Below are 23,238 nucleotides of genomic sequence, written 5' to 3' on the forward strand. Positions count from 1 at the left end.
GATGGTTGATGGAATGTGTCTGACACTTCTGTATCGAAGTTGATTATATATAATCTGTAATGTGGGATTCTGGCTGATCACATCTAATAATGGCCTTCAAAAAATAGGGAATACTTACGGCTTCTCATGTTCAGTTTTAATACTGTAGCCGTAAGTGACACAGAAGTCTTCGTAGCGCCTCTTCCTGAACTATATATTTATACCCTGTTTACCTTATCGTGGCCCAGATTTCCGTCCATTTGCAGCGTATCTCACGTGCTTAGTGATGGAAATGACAGTACTACGGCTTTACATCCTCCCCGTAGCACTACTTCGTGATTAATATCATATTCTAGTGTTAATCTATCGTTACGATTCAGTATTCAAGGTGTAGACGGAAATTTTAGGCCATGTTAGAGTAAAATGAGTATAGGCCTACACCTTTTTAACCTCTTGCACTTTACTAAACCAAACATTGTCGTTAATAAAACTATATAAATAACCCAAGAAGAATACCTAGCTGTAACATGCACAATAAATCGCTATGAAAGGTGCCACGAGAGTATCGATGTTAGTGAGAATATGACGCTGTTGGTTCACATTTCCGTCAGCTTAGGAACAACACCAGCATTTCTTAACTTGTTTTTTTTTTTTTTTTTAACATATGGTTTGGTAATATAACCATTCTTATACTGAAATAATCAGTTTCTACTTTAAATACGTGTACTCAGATGCAAGAGAACAGAAAAGTTTAGTTGGCAAAACAAATCGCAAAGGATGTCGTACTAGAAATTCTCCTAATACGATACAAACACGACCCCCAGAATCCGAGCGTATGGTGGAGCTGCGGCGATAGGTGGGGGGCGTAAGGGTTAGATAAGGAAGGTATCAGCAGAGGGGGCGGAGGGAGGCGGCGACGGGACGGACATAATGAAGGGAACGAAGCCGGTTGGAAGTGTCTGAGGCTGGTGATAGAGAGTTCAGGAAATGTACATCCGAGGGGACAAAATTTCGCCTAGTATTTCACTCCCCAAACTTCTAACTTCCCTCTGGTTCAAATACTCTCTAACTTCTAACTTTTCTCTTACAAGCTGAGGGAGGCTTTGTAATTTTCTCCGTTCGTAGATATAAAACTTCGCCTAATATTTCACCTCTTCTGCCTCTAACTTTCTTCTGCTGGCTACTACTCTTATAAGCTGAGGGAGACTTGGTATATTTCTCTCTCCCTAGTTAAAAAAGTTCATCCATTATTTCACTTTCTCTGCTTCTAACTTTCCTCAAGTGGCTAATATTCCTTATCTGAGAGAGACCTAGCATATATCTCTGGTGCAAATATTTTCCCATTTCCTTTCTTCAATTTCTAACTTTTCTCTGCTGCCTAATTAATTATTCCTGAGCTGAGAGACGCTTGGTATATTTCTCTGTCCATATACACAAAATTTCATCTTCTTCACCTCTTCTACTTCATATTTTCCTCTACTGGTTAAAGTCCCTAAACCGAGAGAGGCCTTAGTACGTTTCTTTGCCCATAGATGATTTTCGCTTAAATGATACATTAGGGAGGAAAGCGACCGGCATGCCGTAAGTATGAAGTAGACGCAGTGGGATAGTAGGTCAACTTTTGTCTCTGACTGTACATAACATCATAACATGGGGACGGTGGGTGGTCAGTTATTAAGATGATCCTCGTCATCTGTTGCCAAAAAAGATCTTGATATCGGACCCTATGTACTTAGAGACTGAAATGAGCTACAGGAGACAAGGGAAAAAAAAGTACGAGTATCAAGAGCACTGAAAAGCGCCTTGAAAGGAAAGATTACCAACTGTTTAGGGAAATATAGATATGTAAGAAGACAGTGATGCCAAATGTGACGTATGGATGCAAGACGTGGAGTACCAGGGGCCGGAAAAGATCAGAAGAGGTAGACTGCGAGATAATGCTGATTTCGTGTGCGCGGTGTGTCGGGGAGAGCATGCTGAGATTGTCAGGTGTGAAAGGATTGATCTTGCTGGTGCGTCTCTTGAGTGAATGGAGGAGTTTTGTCATTTAGGGAACATGTTATTTACTAAAGGTGGGGCTAGGGTAAAATGTGGTTGGAGAAAGTTCAGGGAGCTGTTTGTTACCTCTCCTGACAATGAGAGGGCTCTCCCTCCGCGCTATGGGATCATTGTATGTGGCATGTGATAGTTTAATGCTGTATGGTAGTAAAACCTGGGCAGTATAAGAAGAGGATATTCCTAGGCTTAAACGTACAGAAATGACAATAATTAGATGCATGTGTAGTGCGTCCTTGAATGCGAGGCTTGAGGGGGCTATGATTATGACTGAAGAGTTGAGAGAAAGGACGGGGCTGGAGTGTATTGTGATGAGGAGTTGAATGAGAAGGCGTGGGCATGTGGTGAGGATGGAGGATGAAGGTGAGCAGTGTGAACGTCAAGGGCAGGGTTGTGAGAGGCAGTCCGAAAAAGACCTGGGACGAGGTCACACAGTATGACCTCGTTCCAGGGACTGAATAGGAAGGCTGCCAGAGACCGAGCAGAATGAAGAGCCGCCATTAGGCGACCAAGGCTGACGTATGTAAGCATGCTGGAGTCTTAATAAACGATATGATGATCAGTCGTTTCTAAATAAGTTCTCAAAGTAAGAGTTGGGTTATGGTTTACCAAGAGGTAAGACCAACTAATTTATCTATCTATCTATCTACTGCCAGACGCAGTAATCCCGTAAGGGGTGGCCACAAACAAATCGCCTCCATGTCACCCTGTCATCCGCCATTTCACTGCCCTGCTCCCAGCTCACATTCCCCTCTCTCATATACCTCTCCACTCCATCCCTCCATCTCATCCTTTACCACCCCCTCCCTCTCGCTCCCTCAACCTCACTCACATACACTCTCCTCGTCAATCTGTCGCTCTCCATCCTCTCCACATGGCCAAACCACCTCACTGTGTTTCTCCTAACATTTCCTATCACATACACATCCACACCATAAAAAAAAAAGCTCCTTCACTTCCTCATTTGTCAGCCTGTCTCTCCATGTGACTCCACATGTTCTTCTCAAATAACTCATTTCCACTGCTTTTTTGACTGTTGTCCTTCCAACAAGGTTCAAGCTTTTTTCACTTCCATACGTTAGAGTTAGTATCACAGAACTGTCATGCAGTAACTTTTTCTCTTCCATGCTCACTTCCCTGTTTCTAACCACTGCTTTCAAAGAATCAGCAACCATTCTTCCTTGTTGTACCCTTTCAAGCACTTCACCCTCTAAACTTCCATCCTTACCCATCACACTACCCAAGTACTTAAAGGCACTCACATTTTCCATTTCCTCCTCATCCAGCCCCACCGTACATTTACTGACTTCATTTCTCTCGAAGACCACAACTTTATTCTTCCCTACATTCACCTTTAGAATCCGTTAATTACACACTCTCCCAAACTCATTCACCAAGCCTACCATATCCTACCATATACTTTTCCTATTAAACAGCCATAGCACCCTCATACATACTCTTCACGACATTCAACAGCTTCCCATTTACTCCATATATTCTTAATACTTTCCACAATCCTTGTCTATCCACCCAGTCATACGCTTTCTCCAAATCCATAAAGGCCGCATACAACTTCTTTCCCCTCTCTATAAACTTTTCTACTAAAGACCTAAGAATGAATATCTGATCTACACAACCTCTTCCCTTCTTAAAACCTCCCTGTACTTGTCAAACTAATTCCTCTGTTACTTCCCCAACTCTGTAAATAAGAATCCAGCCATATACTTTTCCTATTACAGTAAGAAGACAAATGCCCCTATAATTTCCACACACTTCCATATCCCCTTTTCCTTTGTATAGGGGAATAATTATACCTGACTTCCAAGAACAACTAATTATAACAGATAAATACAGTATTTTAATTAATGCTGGATGATTTGTGTTCAGCTTGGGAATGACTTATTTCCTATATTAGCTAAACACACGGGGCAGAAATTCTTCAGTTATTGCAAAAATCGCGAAACAAGGGTCAACATACATGGGAATCTTACAAACTACTACTGTATATCAAAATTTTACTTATTTTTATAGGCCATCAATAATTTATCATCAGTATAGAGGAAATGCGCACGTGATGGGCTGCATCCGCCATCCCGGGCCACCAAAGCGCCCGCCATTTACGTCGACTAAGATAAGCAACGTTGTGTCATGCTATCAGTTAGAATGAATGATGGATTAGTCAGACTCTGTAGTTGGTATTCTTATTCACGGTGGAACCAGAATTTTAATAAATCTGTGATGTTTTGCGAAAAGTAATGGTGGTTCGTAAATGTATTTCAGACATTACTGTATAACCACCGTTCGTGATGCACTGGAACTTATATTTTCTCTCTACTGGTGTGATGTAGTAACTGTGGGTACTACATTAGACTCGTAATTCATTCACTTTAGCTTGGCCTAGATTGTCGTCATTTTGCAGCTTGTTTCACGTAGCTCAGTGTCAGAGAAAGACAATGCCACGGCTCTTCATTCTTACCATGGAACTTCCTTGTGACTAGCATCACTAGCGTATCTCTATGTTACAGCTCAGCATTCAAGACGGAGACATGGCAATCTGAGGCCAAGTTTAAGAGATCAGTAGTATGAATGTGGGGACATGTGAGGATGTGTGCACCATCTGCTGATCGTGGGAGGATTGCAAAGCCTCGGGAACGAACGATATACCCAAAGCTAAATAACAAAAAGAAAAAAAGAAAAAAAAAAAAGACGCACTTCCATGTCTTGCCTTACCTTGCTTTCCGCCCTTGTCTTCAGGAGAGGCATGAGTGACGGTGTGAGCGAGAACGGCGTGGGCGGGGTGGTGGTGGCTGCACAGACCATCATAGGGGAGGACGTGGAGCAGAAGCAGCAGAAACAGAAAACGAAGCATAGTCGGGGACGAGATGACAACGCAGCTAAGTCCTTCCGCGTGTACAAGCAGCGATGGGCCGTCCTTGCCACTGTCACACTCTTGAACATATCCAACGCTGGGGTAAGTTGATGATTTTGATGACTCTTACCCTTTCCCAGTTCATCTGTGAATTAATGACCTTAGCACTCGATATGATGATGATAATGATGATGATGATAACGACGGCAATAATGATAATAAGGATGACAATAACCACGACGATAATTACGATGATGACGACGGCGACGATGATGATGATGATGCTTTATACTAACCCCCAGTAACCTTTGTTCCCGGTACAGCTGTGGATCAACACGGCCCCGGTCTCGTACAACGCTGCCCAGTACTTCGGCGTGACCCTGGCTGACGTCAACTGGTTCAGTCTGGTGTTTTTGTTCGTGTCCATCCCATTCTGCTTCATATCCACCTTCATCGTCAACAAACTGGGTCTTAGGGCCGCTGTGAGTAGATAGATAGATGGAAAAAAAGAAAGACAGATAAAAAGATAGAGAGACAAGATGAATAGACTGATGGATAAAGAGATAGGGAGAGAGACAGACGGATAGGTCGATGGAAAAATAGATAGCGGGGCAGACAGACGGACAGCTAGTTACACAAGTAGATATATTTTCACATCAAGGAGTTAGTTATCAAATATTCTTCCACTAACAGAGATGGATTACCCGTGAATCCCTTGAGCCCCAGTACATAAGTTTTACGTATTCTTGCCACTTCCTTACGAGAGGCATAAAGCTAATCCTTCTGGGCCCATGGATGACATAAAAATCTAACCATTTTTATGTTACGGATGATAGCATAACAACGACCTTTTTTTCTTGCTGTCTTTATATCATGTCGTCCTTATACACATCTAACTTTTCGTCCTTCAGTCAATAGCATAATTTCAACTCCTCTTACAGTCTATAGAGTCAAGTTTCATCCTCCTCACAGTCGATAGGATCAGGATTAACCCCCTCTTCATCTTGCCTATATCAGTTCTTTCTTGCTTTCTCCTCGCTGCACAGATCCACATCGGGTCTGCCCTAAACTGCGTTGGTGCCGTGCTGCGGGCTATCTCCACCTCCGACTTCATCATTCCCAAGCGCGACGCACAGTTCCCAGTCAGCCTCACGGGACAGGTGGGTTGGGGCCGAGGATGAGGTGTGTGTGTGTGTGTGTGTGTGTGTGTGTGTGTGTGTGTGTGTGTGTGTGTGTGTGTGTGTGTGTGTGTGTGTGTGTCTACCTTACGGACCAAGATTCACAGGCAAACTTACCGTGCCATCATTTCCCTCTCATAACTAAGATTTTGAACTGCAGGAAGAACAGCAGACATGGGAAAATTCTACATTCTCCCTTTCTGGCTTGAAATAAAGTAACATAATTTTCCCCTCTAGTAATTAAAAATTGTTTATGCATTTATTTATTTATTTATTTATTGCAGAAGAGTAAGAGACAAGGGAAGATTTTAAACCCTCCTTGTTCATCCTGCAGAAAAAAATTACGACAGGGAGTTGATCGGAATGTGTGTGTGTGTGTGTGTGTGTGTGTGTGTGTGTGTGTGTGTGTGTGTGTGTAAACCTCGGGCACTAAAAATATTCAAATCTAAAGTTCTGGCCAAGAATAAGGAACTTAATAATATTGTGGCCCGTATTCTGAGTGGCAAAGGAGGCTTCGTAACACCTCTTCCTTGGCGATTTATTTTGTCTATTACACTTAACATCTCCATTTCATATCGTTTTAATGTCGACAAAACCGCTTCAGCAACAACACACGAAAATACTGAAGTGTAATGATGGGAATACTGAAGTGTAGTGACCAGAATAAACCGCTTAGGAAGTCCTGTCAGGAAATCTCCAGGTTGAGTTAGAATGCAACCCTATATTCCAGCTGGTGACGGACGATTTTATTCAGCTCACAGAAAATCGTCGCAGTCTAAAGAATAAATAAGAAAAGCTTTCGTAGGGAGTTATTATTATTATTATTATTATTTTACTACAATTACCACTACAACTACAACAACAACAACAACTACTACTACTACTACTACTATTATTATCATTATTATTGTTATTATCCTTATTATTATTATTATTGTTATTATTATTATTATTATTATTATTATACTTATTATTATTAGTACTACTACTATTGAGGTAAATTCTAATCTCTTTACTACGAGGGGTTCGCACGCTTACCCTAACCTGACAGAAATCCCTAACCCTTTTCAGCTGGGTTGATAGCCAAGTGTAGGAAGACTGGAAGTAAAGAATAACCAGTAACCAAGGAGATTCATCCCTACCTTATAACCAAGACTCATCGAATTTCATGCAGACACATTTAGGTCTGTATTCTCTTCGGTTAAGGAAGCTCCCTAACACCTTTTCCAAAGCGACTTACTTTGCTTAGACTATCTTACTGTCCTCGTCGATATTATATAAATCTATCTAATATCGCCATACGCTGCAAAAGTAACATGCAAAAGGATAGTTACCGACCATATCCAAAAAAATAAATAGCGAAGAAAGAGGTGCTAGGGAGTCTCTTGAGCCGACGAGAATACGGAGTGACCCAGTTCTCTCAGGTGAAAATAAACTACCTATATTTCCTTCAGTACGCTTTATATATATATATATATATATATATATATATATATATATATATATATATATATATATATATATATATATATATATATATATATATATATATATATATATATATATATATATATATATATATATATATATATATATATATATTCTACCTCCAGACGATTTGACCCAAGAAAGCTCTCTAAAATTGAACAAGTCAGTGAAGGTTATATTTCACTCCACCGATTCTAAAAGTTTCTCGTAAGCTGAATGAAATCGTCTAAAGGAAAAACAATATGAAAAAAGTCATCGGAGTGGAGAGGTTAAGCTTTAAAAATCGTCTGAGGAGAGCCAGAAGGACGTAGTGAAGAAACCAGAAGGAAATACTAAAGATGAAGTGCAGTAAGGGTTAGAGGGAAGGATGGGGGCAATGAGAGAGAGAGAGAGAGAGAGAGAGAGAGAGAGAGAGAGAGAGAGAGAGAGATAACAAGTATTTAGGTGGGCAAAATAATAACATTCATCAGTAATAATTATAAAACAGATAACAAATTTCAGATTGCGGTGAACTATGATAAAAGAAAAAGACGCTGATTCTTAAACCATTCGTAATTGATCTCCAACTCAACTACTTTATTACCGCCTGCCCAGTGAGACGATGATGTACTTCGTAATTGCCTGTATCCGTTTGTCTGTTCCCAAAATATCTCAAAATCAAGAAGCCAAAAAGTAGTGAAGATGAGAGTACTATAAAGACTACAGGGTGGGATTGGGGGTGCTGTGAGATGAGAGGTGCACTGAGAGAGAGAGAGAGAGAGAGAGAGAGAGAGAGAGAGAGAGAGAAAACATGAATCTATAGTTAAGTTGTTAGCTAAAAAAATAACTTTCAGCTCATCAGTAATATAAAATACATATTACAAATTCCAAAGTCGGTGAAGAATGTGTAGTTACGTCAAAATTTTAGTTCTTAAAATATTGGTAAATCATTTCCTTCAACATGACTCCTTTGTCAGTACACCGAGAGAGAGGAAAGAATGAGCTTGGGGGGAGGCTGCTTCAAGGACTGATTGTAGTGTGACTGATAAGAGGCTGATAACAAGCATATAACAGTGCCACAGTCGACATCACTCCTCACACTCACAACCAAAGTAATGATTAACGCCTTCTCGCAACTAGGGTCCGGTTTCTTACGATTTACACTTCCTCGTGATTAGGAGGTGCGTCTGCAGGAAGGACGTGGAAAAGAGAGTGCAGAATGTTCCCAGTCTCTCTCTCTTTCTCTCTCTCTCTCTCTCTCTCTCTCACACACACACACACACACACACACACACACAGGAAGAACGAGAAACATCGGGAAATTCTGTAACTTGTCCTTCCCTCACCTTTCCCGTAAAACAGATCTTAGTGAAATGGACGTAAGTTTGTGAAATTACGTCACTGATTATACAACAACCAATACGCAGCATTTCAAAATATCTCACAAACATTCGAGGGCAGTATAAAATGATGAAGACAGCATGAACACGTGAAAAAACAAGAGAGAGACCTATTATTTACGGAAGAACTGTTACGTCCAATGTCTGAAAATCTTCTTTACTGGGTACATACCTAAAGGTAGTTTAAGTTGGGCTGAAATTGTTGTATTTGCCCGATGAACAACTTTTCCAATTATGAGGATGAATATAAGCAAATGACAAGGAAAAAAAAAATAGGAGGGTGGGGGAGCTGTTGGTGTAATGATTAGCACCTCCATCCAGATCTCAGGCTGATCAGACTAGTGGACAAAATTGGTTTCCCTTATGCCTCTTCACCTAGAAGTAAGAAAAAAAAATGATCTAGATATAGGCCTAAATTCAATTTCTGCTTGTCGTGTGCTAAGGAAACTGTGACAGTAAATGACTGCCTCACTGATTCTTGTGCAGTTGATAGGCACTGATCCAGAGCCTTCTCTCACCCACAGGTAATCGCAGGGATGGCCCAGCCCTTCCTACTCTTCATCCCAACCAAGGTGTCCCAGTTGTGGTTTCCTGAGGACGCCCGCGCAGTCTCCACCACCATCCTCTCACTCTGTTAGTACCACATCCACTTCCCTTTCACTGGTCATCATCCATTACACTTTTTCGTCACTTGTCACTGTTCCCATTTCTCCCCCACCTGTTATCGTCCATTTCTCCACTTTTTGTCTTTCGTCATAGCCCTTTTCCACTTCTTCCTCACTTTCCACTGCCCCTTTCCATTCATTTGTCTCCTTACCCTCCATTTCCACTTCTTCCTTGCTTGCTATCGTCATTTTCATTTCGTAGCTGTGTCAATGACCCTTTTCATTTCTTCATCCATTGTCATTGCCCATTCCAGTTTCGTAAAATTAATTGATCGTTGCCCATTCTCACTGATCATCCCTTTTCAATTCACTGTTATATTTGCAATCGCTCATTCCCATTTAAATCTTTATCACTTATTGGCTACTTCTCCACCTTACAATCATCAGTTTTCTTTGTCAGTGACCATCAACATTATTAACTTATTTATTTATCTGTTTTTTTTCATCATTCATTGCCAGACGCCATGTATCCCAAACGGGGTGGCCAAGGGCTTAGAGTTAATTGTTTTACAGGGAGGGGCACTAACCCTCCACCAACCTCACTTGACACGTAGGGAGAACGTTATGCCAACAGCATCTGGTGTTCCCAGGCGGTCACCCATCCAAGTACTAACCAGACCCAACGTTGCTTAACTTCGCTGATCGGACGGGAAGCGGTGTTCATTCATTTATTATATCAACAGCTGCTTTATCGAAGAAATTACTGTACTGGCTGTGGCATTTATACATATTTCTTACCTTCGTTGTGACAGGCCAGGTATACAAGAGGGAAACATGCTTGCTTACTTGTATTTCCTATATCTGAGCAGCTTTGGAGATTACGTAACCCATCTTCCTTAGCGAATTCTTCTGCACATTAGGCCACAGCTCGATATCTTCATTCACGTTACTAATGCGAAGCCGTCGTTATTCAATCATTATAAATTACATACAAGAGAATGTTGAGATGCAATATACAAAATAAGTCGCCATGGAAATAGTGCTAGGAAGCTTTCTGTGCCACGCAGAATACAGCCTTTGGTTCTATGCTTGTTTTTCTTCGTGGAGTAACTTTTGAATTGAATCATTGCCATGCCCTTACCTTTACCTCGTACCCCTACCTTGCCTACCTACAATCATCTCCTCCCCCACCCTATCCCCACCCACTCCAGCCCATCAATTCCACCCTTATTTTACCCTCACATCAATATTTTGCTAGAATTAATAATGTTCATATACCATTATCGTCCTTCATACATCAATCTTCACAGGGTGTAGTCGTCCCTCTTGTCCCACCACCATCTATTCCATCTCAGTCACTCTTTACTATCCACTCCACCCTTTTTTACGTCTCCCTCTCCTTTCCTTGGTCCAATGGCACTGCTGTTCCCGTCGTAATCGTTGCTTCTCATACAGCACCCATCGTCACAGCCTCAGTGTAAAGGAACTATTGGCCACACACACACACACACACACACACACACACACACACACACACACACAAAAGGCATCACTGTAATTCCCGTGCGAAGTAAACTGACACAACGATCGAAGGATTTAATAGTTCATCAGGCACTTCACACGCTGGTATAATTAAAAGTCCAAGGCCCGTATTCTCGTCAGCTTCCTAACACCTTTTCCTTAGCGATTTATTTTTGGATATGGGTACTTAATATCTTTTTGTGCGTTATATATGCAGAGTATACTGATATTGAAAGGAATTATGTAACACAGAAGCATGTAAGACGTAATAAGCAAAATAAATCGCTCAGGAAAATGCGTTAGAGTGCTTCCTCAACCGACAAGTATACGGGCCCACGTTATTAGGCTGTCCCACCTACACAAATCACAGGCCTGGTACTTTGGGAGGCGGCAGTACGCGTTGGTGTGGTACTGGCGGTGTAATGCTGTATGGCGCTTTGTCGGAACCATGCGCATCATTTCCTATAGCTGAACACGTAATTTGCTCAGTGTTGTAGCATTATAGTATTGCTGTTTTTTGAGTGTTGAAATCATGCTGTGACCTCCCCCCCCTCCCCTCTCTCTCTCAGGTACTGCGTAATCGTAAGTCCTCTATATACTGACAACAGTGCTAAGAATGCTACTTTTGCAGACTGACCCATTCTTATCATACATAACACCTGTGGATGTTTATCATTTATTATTTAACAGCACCATCACATGACTGCTGCATATCATTGTGTCAGTTTCCGCTATCTGATAACCAAACGCTGAATTATGAAGCCACTGGGCAAGGTCGATAGTGCATCTCTGTAGGGTCGGATCCAGAACTTTCGAAAAGGGTGCGGTGGGGTGGCATGAATCCTAGCGGAAGTATCACTAAATCCACTCAAACAATGAAGACCAAATGCACTCTTATATTACCTACTTTTATCGTTGGAGCACAGAAGTCAAGAAAACTTCTAATTACTGAAGCGAGAAATCACTGTAAAAAAATACTTTTTAATTCTTTTATTACAAATAATAATTCGTCCGCCAAAAATAGAGGTTGTACGCTCCCCACGCCCACTCCCCCCTCAAAATAAAAAAAGAAAGAAAGAAAGAAAAAAAAGAAAGAAAAAAAAAAACTGCGGTACAGACGATGATAATTTAATTCTGGTGTTTAACTGTTCAGACATACACTCTGTCAAGTAATACAGTCATTTTGCTCTACTTATGATTTATTTTTGGTTAAGAAGGCAAGACATCTGACACCTTTGACACCTGCACCCACGCTTGCAGTATTCTGAGTGTTAAGAAATAATTGTTTACTGGTTAAGCACTCCAATGACACCCTTCTGGAACACAGGATGGCCCAGTACGGTTAATTGCCTAGCGCTCTCACCTGTCCTTCTGTCATAATTACGGCTACGACGCAGGTTCGCGATTGACTAGATACACACTACAGTACACGCGCCTCAGACACACATCAGACACGCCCCAGACACACAATTTAGTGCTCTCCAAGTCCTAATTTGTCATATTTATGGCAACTCCGACACGAAGTTGAAACGCGGTCGACTAGATGCACACCACATGCAGCTCAGACACACACCAGACGCATACCAGCATACCAGGCACACCATCAATACTCTCAACTCCTTAACCTCCCCCCATAAAGCCCGGACCTCATCCTTCAAAATAGTACAGTGAGTGAGTGCGTGAATGAGTGACACAGTTAGCGACACACACGGAATTTTATGTTCCTGAATAAAGGACTGGATGATGGATGAAGGGATGGATGGATGGTTATACATTACTTCTTCCATAACAAAAGATTTACACTGGATAATACATGATTTGGGTGGTTCGCTCTGTCAGATTTTCCTTTGCTCTCTGGACCTTGCCTTACCCCATCCTTAGGTGAGAAAAGGGACCAAGATATTGATGATGATGATGATGATGATGATGATGATGATGAAAAAAGATGTTAGGATGATGATAATGATGCAGAAAGGAGTGGTCAGACAATGATGGTGATGATGATAATGGTGATACAGTATTGATAATGAAAAGAGAGGTCAGGATGATGATGATGATGAAAAGAGGTCAAGATGATGATGATGATGATGACGATATGAGAGGTCAGGATGATGATGATGAAGAGAGGTCACGATGATGATGATAGTGATGGTGAAAAGAGGGGTCAGGATAATTATGATGATGAAAAGAGAAGTCAAAATGATGATGATAAAGATGATGTACACTATTCACCAAACCCTGGGAATATTCATAAACTTTGCTGTACTTCTTATCTTCCTCACGCGCAAGGACATTTATCGGTGAGAGAAGAATATGTCAGCTGGTGAAGAGAGTATCCTTTTCACTGTAACTTAGCTTGAAATTGCAGTCTCTCATCGTGCATACCGAGTTGTCGCAAGAGATTAACACTAGGAAATGCTGACTGTTGCGAAAAGAAGTGCCACGGAAAGGGTGTAGAGTCAAAGTATTGTCTTTTTCTGTCACTGAGTTATGTAAAGTAAGTTGCAAAAGGACAAAACTGTGGGCCAAGTTAAAGTAGAGGAGCTATAGGGTGAGTACGTTTAGGCCCGTCTCGTCGTCAGCTTGTGAGGTCGTCTAGCACCTTTTTCTAAGCTATTTGTGTTGAATTTTACACCTTATCATTCTCACTTGCGCCAGTTATATATTTTTTAGCATCTACGTAAAATCCATAATTGCCATACGAACGACTTTAGATTCAATATTCACAAAAAATTAACTGACAAGCAAGATGTGCTAGAAAGGCGTAATGTTATCTACTAAGGAGGCACATTTATAGATGCTTTTTTTATTGCAGGTTATGTTGATATTAAGAAGACATAGATAACCTATAGGTAAATATTGATCCACTGGGCCCGGAGTGTCATTTTTATTTATGTATTCATTATTCATTTACTTATTTATTGCCATTTCCTGACGATTTTATTCACTTCAGGATAGAAACTTTAATAGACCACTTCAGTACGACAGGCCTCTCTATTTAAATATAACCGTGGGACAATGGAAAAAAAAATGTCATCCAAGTTCAAAGAATGATGGAGGAAAATTTTAAATAAAGAGGTAAGGAAGAGAAAAAAAAAAGAACAAAAAAAAAAGCCTTTCTAGTGCTGTATTCTAAGAGACTTGGGGGGTTTAGTAGCATCTCATCCTAAGCGATTTATTTTGTCCACATTACGCCGTCACATTCTCTTGTACATTATTAAGATTGTTATCATATTAACAGAGTTTGCATCATTTGCATATAAGAGTACTAGTAGTAAAAGTAGTATTAGTATTAGTATCAGTAGTAGTAGCAGCAGTAACTCAAGGGCTCATCTGAATGTAAATCCAATGGAATGCTGGTTGAAGCCTTTCCTCACTGCCAGTCCACCATCGTATTTTTGAGGGACAGGGACATTAAATTACCAGGCAGCGCCACCACCCAGTCATATCGGTAAGACCAGGTGAAGGCGTCCCTCTCCAGCACCACCACACAAGAGGATATTGAGGCATAATGTACAGGATAAATCGCTAAGGAAGAGGAACTACAACGTTCTCTTATGTCACTCTGAGTACGACCTCTAAACGAACAAGATTATGGTCCTTTCTCAAGTGCCTTAAGTACATAACATCGAGAGGGTCTTATCATCAGCCATCGCCTTTTCTTACATAATTAGACAGATATGGTTATCGTTCAGATCGGGAAATCTAAACCAGTAAACACGATAGGCACATTCTTCACCAATCAATATGCGATATCCACAGCAACAGAACAAACAACTAGGAAGCCACACTCTACCCTCTCACCAGCAGTCAACCCCTCCCAACACCCAGTGAACCCTACTTGCCACGCCCACCCACTCATCTCCCCCACCCACCCATCCTCCCCACTCCGCCCAACCACTCCCTCCACCCAGTGAACCTTACTTGCCACGCCCAACCATTCATCTCTCCCACCCACCCATCCTCATCACTCCGCCCACCCCACCTCACCCTCTCCCCCCCACCCCTGCTGTCCACCCATCACCTACTCATGTACCTAAGAAGCTCCACCAGCAGGATGACTTGTAAGGTTACAGAGAGAGAGAGAGAGAGAGAGAGAGAGAGACGGGGGGGGGGGATAAAAGCATTTATATTACAGACAGATGTAGACAACTGTTCTAACTCCTTCACTACGAAAGCACTGGCAAGCAAGACAAAACTGGCTGGTATACTCTTTTTACTTTAACTTGGCCTGAAATTCATGTGCTGAGCTTTAGCAATAGATTAGCACCAGAATACAGCGCTAGTCACGGATAAGTAGTAAAGAGAGAAAGCAGAACAACAGTAGTGTCTTATTCTACCACTGAACTATGGGAAATTAGCAACAACGGGACGAAAATTGGGCCAAGTAAAAATACAAGAACTACAGCCACAAGAATACGGTAATCGTACTGAAGGTATTTAATTAACAGCGTAGGAAGCAATTATACTTTCTTGTGTAATTAGGCTCTTCACCACGATGATGTATTTAGCAACAGAGGTAGGGAAAAATCATATATTATCCGACGCTGAGAGATTATGCATATTCCCCATTAACCCATTCAGTACGAGAACTTCCTTAGATTGATAAGATCGTCTGGAAGAGGCAATAAACTAATTAAGGTGTCATAGGGTTGAAGTGGCTACCCTGTCGATACTCTAGCGTCTCATTATTATTATTATTATTATTTCTTCATCTTCTTGTTATGATGATGATGATGATGATGGTTATAAAGCGGTATGAAAGGGGAGAAGTCTCGTTCACGAATACATTACCATTATTATTATTATTATTATTATTATTATTCCCTGACATTTGATTCTGGTTATGAGAGTGCCCTTGTGGTGAAGGGATTAACGTGGGCTGTGTCTGACTCCTCCAGTTTAAAAAGGTCTCTCTCCTAAGCTGAACAAAATCGCTTTGAGATAGCAAAAAATATAATAAAACGGGCGGTTATATCTCGTCTCTCAAGTTCAAAAAAGTCACTACTGCTATGAACAAAGCACCTGTAGAGGTAGAAAAAAATTTAGTAAAGAGGACAGCTGTATCTAACTTCTTCAGTAAAAGAATAAGAAAAAAAAGTCGCTCCTAAGTTGAACCAAATCGCCTAAAGACAAATAGATAAATAAATTAAAAGAAAAATATACATCAGAGGGACGTCAATACTGAAATGGCTAACCTTAAATTAAAATGAATTGGGTGTCCCTCTAATGACGTGGTTAACCTGTCCCCCTGCAGCCAACCCCGTGGGCATCCTGGTAACGCAGGTGGTGTCGCCGCTGTTGGTGGGGGAGCCAGAGGACATGCCCACACTCAACTATGTGTTTGGTGGGTTGGCCGTACTCACACAGGTCGTCACCATCGTCTGTATTACCAGGTGGGTGGATATGCAGGCACATACGGGAGGGAAGGGAGGGGGAAGAGATGGGAAAGGCAGGGAAGGGAACAGAAGGGAGGGACTGGAAAGGCAAGGAAGGGTGGTGAAGCTAAGGAAAGGGCAGGGAAGAGAAGGGAATTGAAGTGAAAGAAAGGGAAGGGAAGGGAAGTGAAGCTAAGGAAAGGGTACAGAAGGGAAGGGCAAAGCAAGGAAGGAGAGAACGGGACAACAAAAGCGCTGGGCAAGGTGCAGCATCGCAGGATAGGGCAAAGCAGGGCAACAGCAACGTTTCACGTGTGTTAGCTTGTGATGGAAGTTCTTCCTCTTTATCAAGCAGGTCTGTAAATGACTAGCTAAAGGCTTGGTTCAAAGTACTGCTGCCAAGGAAATTAATTGCCCTGGAAGAATTTGTTATTTTGATGACTGACGATGTACTGTTAGTTTAGTTTTGCTCTGGCACCTTTTTTTTTTTGTGTGTGTGTGTGATTCAAGTTGACGAATAAAATCCAGAAGCTTTGATGTTCTGTCCCACCATTTCTATGTGATTTTGACTGATGACTGCTATGCTGATGGTGGCAGGTCGAAGCCACCAACGCCACCCAACAAAAGTGCGGCACAAGGCGAGAAGGACCGAGCCTCGTACCTGCAGCAGCTGAAGTCCACCTTCACCTGTGTGCCGTACCTGTTCCTGCTGCTGGCGCTCGGGTGCGGAGTGGCGCTGTTCTCATCACTTGCCACCGTCGCTGCACAGATCCTCTGTCCTCTCGGATACAATGAGGCAAGTACCCAAAAGTTTTTGAGTCATTAACTTAACTTTGAGTCCTCTTTCTAATGAAGAGCAGATATGATAACCTCGAGGGAAAGGAGCAGTCTTGTTATGATTAAAGTACCCAGCCGATAGTTTATCCGTTCACTGATTATATTACACCTTCATATCTAATAAACTATAATTATGGCCCCTGTGCGCGTGCGTGTGTGTGTTGCGCAACCGAAACTGACAATAGGATTTCGATGAAATCTTGCAGGATGCTTGCAATGGGGTTACAGATGGGCATGTTTCAGTTTCATGTCGAATGAAATTTTCTAATGTGGTGTTATGTCCTCAAATTTTTCCCATTGGTTTTATATTACGCAGAATGTGTCGGCGATTTTCCGTGAATTTTCTTGCGTCTCTACACAAGTAGGTGCTGAGCTGCCCGATAGGACCGCGAAACCCTTGTCACTACCTAATATTCAATGTTGCATGGGGTCTCAAGGAATGGGGATATCTGTTGCAGAGTAAAACACTGATATCTCTGGGACGTAAAGTTCATGAACCAAACGAAGAAATAATGCTCTGTGACCATTTTCTCCTTCCACATGTGCCACAGAAAATACTGTATACTAGTGCTTGCATGACAGGTGTGTGCGGTGGTTGGTCTTTTTATGCCAGAACAGTGAATGGGCATTAGCCTTCTCCAACCCCCTCCTTTTTTTTTTTTTTTTCTGCTTAACTCACCTGTGCCGAGACACAGAGAAAAAGGAGATATTTTTATATTACATCCCTGTCGCCAAGGCTAAAAAAAAACGGTGTGTGGGTAACATCTGACATTACATTTTTACATCATTAATTTGATCTGTACAGTGACCACAGGCAGAAGAAGGAGGGTTTTCTCAGCACTGTAATCTGAACTCTGGTCATTAGTCCGAAATTTTTTTGACCAGCCTGTGATTTGAAAAACTGAATTTTTTAGGTAAATATAAAGCACTGTAGAAGATTAGAGCAGGTAATTTGAGCAGATGAGGTTACAGGTAGGGTTAGTACAGTGATCAGAGCAGGTAATTTCAGCAGGTAAGGTTACAGGTGGGTTAGTACAGTGATATTTTGTCCGTATGTGTTGCAGGTGTTCAGCGGTGTCACCATGGCTGTACTGATCCTGTGTGGCTTAGTGGGTTCTGCCGTCACTGGCATCGCGGTCGACCGAACCAAAGCTTTCACTCCCATCATCAAGCTCTTTTATGGGTCCGCCGCCATCTCAGCTGTCATCATGTTGGAGGTAAAGCCACAGTTTTATCACCATCATCATCAACAACAACATCCTCTTCCTCCTGCTTCTCCTTCTCCTCCTTATCATTACTATCATCATCATCATCATCATCACTTGCCAGTCTTTCCACAGCGGAAAGATGGCAAACTGCAGTGGAGGCATAGACAGACAGATGGGCATACGCACAAACCTCCTTCCTTGAGAATACAGATTATGGCTTCACATCATACAAATAATAGAGGTACTGTATTTAGGTATAACTTTTAATTCTTTATGTCCGTCTCACCCAAGCTGTTCATGGTGCCCGGCATACCTGCTCTCGTGGCTGTGTTCTCTGGAGTGTTCGGGTTCTTTGGGGTGGGCGCGTACCCTATCGGTCTGGAGTTGGCAGTGGAGGCTACATACCCCGTTGAGGAATCCATCAGCACTGCCTTCATCTTTATGTCTGGTGAGGCCCTCGTACCCGTCGCAATCTTCCGAACTGTACAATCGATCAAAATAACTATTGGTGCACATTGAGTGTGAATCAGTGTGACACCACGGACGATGATTACTGATAACTGTTCGATAATTTAACCCCACACTGGTAAATCCGCTTTGATGATAATGCCATTGTAATGTTATTGTAATTATGTGCATATCCAGATGGTGTTCCATTAATCTTGGGACTTCGCAAGCTATATTGGTCATTTCGGATACCACCGGCTCCCTCTTGCACAATACGTTTCTGATCGACTGTACAATGGGTGTCTAGTGTCCATAAACTGTGATACATGAGAGTCGGTGAATTCAATAGGTTTGGCCATTACTGCTGAATTATATGTACACAGGAAAACAACCAAAGTTGGCCTGGTTACTGACAGACGGTGCCCGTGAACTTGTGATACACAGTAGCAAATCTGGCAACACATCTTGTAGCAGCATGCCCCCTCCCCCCCAAAAAAAAAAAAAAAAAACATGATTCCATATTCCTCGCTGCACAGCCACTACTCACCTATCTGTCATCTCAGCAATTCTGGTGGTAGTTATAATGGCAAAAATTTTTAAACGTTGCTTTCTTCTAACTTTGCTTTTTCCTTACGCAATTATGCCATTAGTTTTACTGTATACTATTAGTGCTACTATTTTTTCTTTAATTTTATATCTCTAATGAAGACATATTGGTGTCGAAACGCCTGAAATAAAGATGCTGTGTTTACTCTCATTGTCCTCCTCCTGGTATAGTCGAGGTTGCTTACAAACACCCGGCTGCCTGAAGTTAAAGGTTTTTCCTGTTATCACCCAACTCAATCGTGGTTCAATTAACAGGTCAGGTGCAGGGTGTGGTGATCATAGCCATGGTGTCGGCGCTGTCCCGTGACCTGCAGCCCAAGTACGTAGACGTCCAGGTGTGCACGGAAGGCACGTCAGACATCCAGCCCAGGGACTACACCGGTGAGCACAAGCCCGTGATCTACCCCTTCGCTACGGTGATTTACAGTCCGTCTGTAGAAAATTTACCACTGGCGAAATGCAATGGAAACCTTATCTTTACTGGAGCGTGTTTCAGGTTATTCGATTTTCCCCGCTATGTTGTCGTCAAACTTTGGGAAGATTCTTGCTTCTCTGCCAGTACAAGGTAGTTCGTAAATAGCACTCCACCAGACACTCACCTGGTTTTATCTTATGGGTTGCGATGTGTTGCGGGGATAGCTCAGTCTGCTGATGTGGGCATGGGTGTGGCAGGGAGGGTAGGGAATGAATAAATGTTGCAGGAGGGACACTGGCAACTCTGGGCCGTTCCCGCAACACAAATTAATGGCGCAGTGGAAAAGGAGGATTTCATGTCAACAACCCTGTATTTTTTTCCCCTTTATTCTTGCTCCTGCCAGAAGCTTTAATACGGGTTACGATAATCGTCCTCTTAGTGAAGGAATTAATGAAATCTATACTAACTCCCACCAGCTCGACAAATCCCTCTTAAACTGATGAAAATCGTCTGGAGGTCGCTAGAGTACAACACAAATAAATCCGGATTCACAAACAAACGTATAATAAATCTTCAGTCATAACCAGAGAGAGAGAGAGAGAGAGAGAGAGAGAGAGAGAGAGAGAGAGAGAGAGAGAGAGAGAGAGAGAGAGAGAGAGAGAGAGAGAGAGAGAGAGAGAGAGAGAGAGAGAGAGAGAGAGAGTTTTTCTATATCTTCCTCCCTCACCCACCCACCCACCCACACACACACAAATCTTGGGAACGATGGGAAAATGTTTTACAATAATATCTGTTCTCAGTAGCAGTGGTATTTGCAACCCAATGCTCATCTGAACGTGAACCCAGTGGACTGCAGGCTGTAGTTCAGGGAGGGAACTGAGGGAAGTTTGTATGACCAGGCAGCGGAGCCACTCTGTCATATCAGTGCCACCACGAGAAGGCATCCCTCTCCAATGCCCGGTTCGAGTTAGTCACCATCATACTCAAGCCCGCCAAAAAAATAAAAATAAAAATAGAAATAAAAATATAAGCTCACAAATGGAATATCTGAAAGCGTAACACTCACACGGCGCCTCGTGGTTTAGTGGTTAGAATGCCCAGGTCGAAGGGATGGATTTGAATACATTCGATTCCCAAGAGGTAACATTTTTTTATATCTTTTTTTATCACGTAATGTCATCAGGGGAGTAGTCTGGTCATCTACCTTTAACTGTGCTGGAATGCGGTAGCCTACAGTAGATTCGGGCTCCTTCACTAAAGGGAGATTAGCAGTTACCATTATTATTATTAGTATTATTGTTATTATTATTATTGTTATTATTATTATTATTATTATCATTATTATTATTATTATTATTATTATTATTATTATTATTACCGCTACTATTACTACTACTACTACTACTACTACCAGTAAAGTGCGCTTTGCGAGCGCGTGACGAGCGAGCGAGCGTTTGTACATACGCCTATCATCATAAATTCATCTTGGTGTAAAGTATCAATATTTCTGGTGATGTAGTTGAACAATAACAGAAGAATAATTGCGCTAAAATATTTACTTCCTCACGTTTTCTCTCTGCTTGTGTATATAGCCAGGCGCCGTAGCAGTTATCACGCGTCCAATGTTCAGTTCTTTGCTCCCGACCTGCCGTGTCAACTGACTGCGCCGGTAAACGCTTGACTACTGATCGAATGATAAAACCCAGAAATGGAGCGGTTTCCCTTCGTGATTTCAGCCTCTACACATAGAAAGAACGTTCATATACTCGTAAATTATGAGCGTAATATCAGATATTTAATTATTAGAATTCACGCAAGAAAACAGTGTTTACAAGAAGAAATCTTTTTAAATTCGATTTCACAGTACAGCATGTTAGTTGAAGCCCTCGGTACATTCCCTTGGAAAGTCGGGATTCTGAGGGGTTTCTTTTGTCTCATGACTAAATATATAGCTAAAAACAAGATTTATTGAATGTATCTACTACCTGCTGAATGAATCACTTCCCTATCTCACATAGTAGAAAAGTTACTAGCCTCTGAAAAACATCACAGTCGAGCCGTGTCGCATCGGGCCGGGCCGGGTCGTGTCAGGCCGCTCATTACTCAGCTGAAGGTAAATACTGCTTCGCTCGCTGCGCTCGCTCGCTCGTAACTAGTACTACTTATACGACTATTATTATTATTATTATTATTATTATTATCTCCCCGGCAGTGTCGCTGCTGGCAATAATGGTGCTACTAACGACGGTGGTGGTGCTCATCATCGTCTTCTTCAAAACGCCCTACAAGAGGCTGGAGGCGGAACGAGCGAGTAGCGATTCCAGGTATTATATATTTGTAAGCTTAAGCTGTGTACATGAAAGCTTGTTTATGTTTCCAACTTCAGTTACAAACTTTCTTAAGCTAAGCTGTGAGTATTGCTTTACTTCTGGCTTCACTCTCAAAACTTTTTCATCTATTTTTTGAGCTTAAGGTATGCGTGTAAGAGTGCTTTTTTATGCTTTTAGTTTACTCATACTTCAACCCAACACTTTACAATCAATATGGAATTAATATTAAGCTGGAAACATTGAAAATGTACATTTCTGACAACAGTTATTTAACTGCAATCGAAATGTTTTGATCGTGTGAACTGGTAAAGATCCGTGGTGAATATTTTCCCCCTGCCGATCATAAAAACTGATGAAGATCCATGGTGAATATTTTCCCTTCCCCCTTGCAGACTTGTTTGTTGTAAAGTAGTTAAGATCTTTGATAAATATCCACACACCCCTACACACCTGAATATCGTAAGAACTTATGAAGATCGTTGATTGCTATTTCCCCCTTCTGCAGCCTCTCCTCCTCCACCCACTCCCTGTCCGCCACCTCGGGCTACGCAACTGAGAACACCACCAGGAACAACACGGCGTCATCGCGGGCCTCCAGCATGCGAGCCACGGTGCTGAAGGAAGAGGAACAGGTAGATGAAGGCTTCCCGCAAACTGAACACTCAAGTTACCTGTAGCCTCACGCAGCATCGCACGCCATCGCTTGTTCATTGAGTCAGTGGTGGAGGAAAGGTCGTGTATGAGCTGTTAAGGACGTCATGGGGTCCTTTGGCTCATGGCTTATTTCGCTTACTGCTGGTGTTGCAAGCTAACGACTGCAACTAATGCTGAAGTTTACTGCAGCATGAACCGCGTACAATTTTCTCCGACGTATAATATTAAACTTAACTTATTGTTTTAAATTCTAATTACGCTAATCACATTTTTTTTTCCAACACTTTGG

General features: G+C 41.9%; 1 protein-coding gene across 1 annotated transcript; it reads left to right on the forward strand.

Moving 5' to 3' along the window:
- Window positions 1-1,555: 1,555 nt before the first annotated feature.
- LOC145400426 (uncharacterized protein B0416.5-like) lies at window positions 1,556-22,972 on the forward strand. Its single transcript, XM_080272940.1, has 12 exons — window positions 1,556-1,560; window positions 4,789-5,005; window positions 5,227-5,385; window positions 5,950-6,063; window positions 9,473-9,581; window positions 16,332-16,470; window positions 17,050-17,248; window positions 18,354-18,506; window positions 18,789-18,945; window positions 19,806-19,931; window positions 22,178-22,289; window positions 22,801-22,972. Exons 1-12 carry the CDS (start codon window positions 1,556-1,558, stop codon window positions 22,970-22,972), a joined length of 1,662 nt encoding a protein of 553 aa, XP_080129066.1.
- Window positions 22,973-23,238: the final 266 nt, after the last annotated feature.

The sequence above is a fragment of the Coenobita brevimanus genome, chromosome 52, assembly GCF_032717465.1.
Source record: "Coenobita brevimanus isolate Jiangsu-jjx chromosome 52, ASM3271746v2, whole genome shotgun sequence".
NCBI lineage: Eukaryota > Metazoa > Arthropoda > Malacostraca > Decapoda > Coenobitidae > Coenobita > Coenobita brevimanus.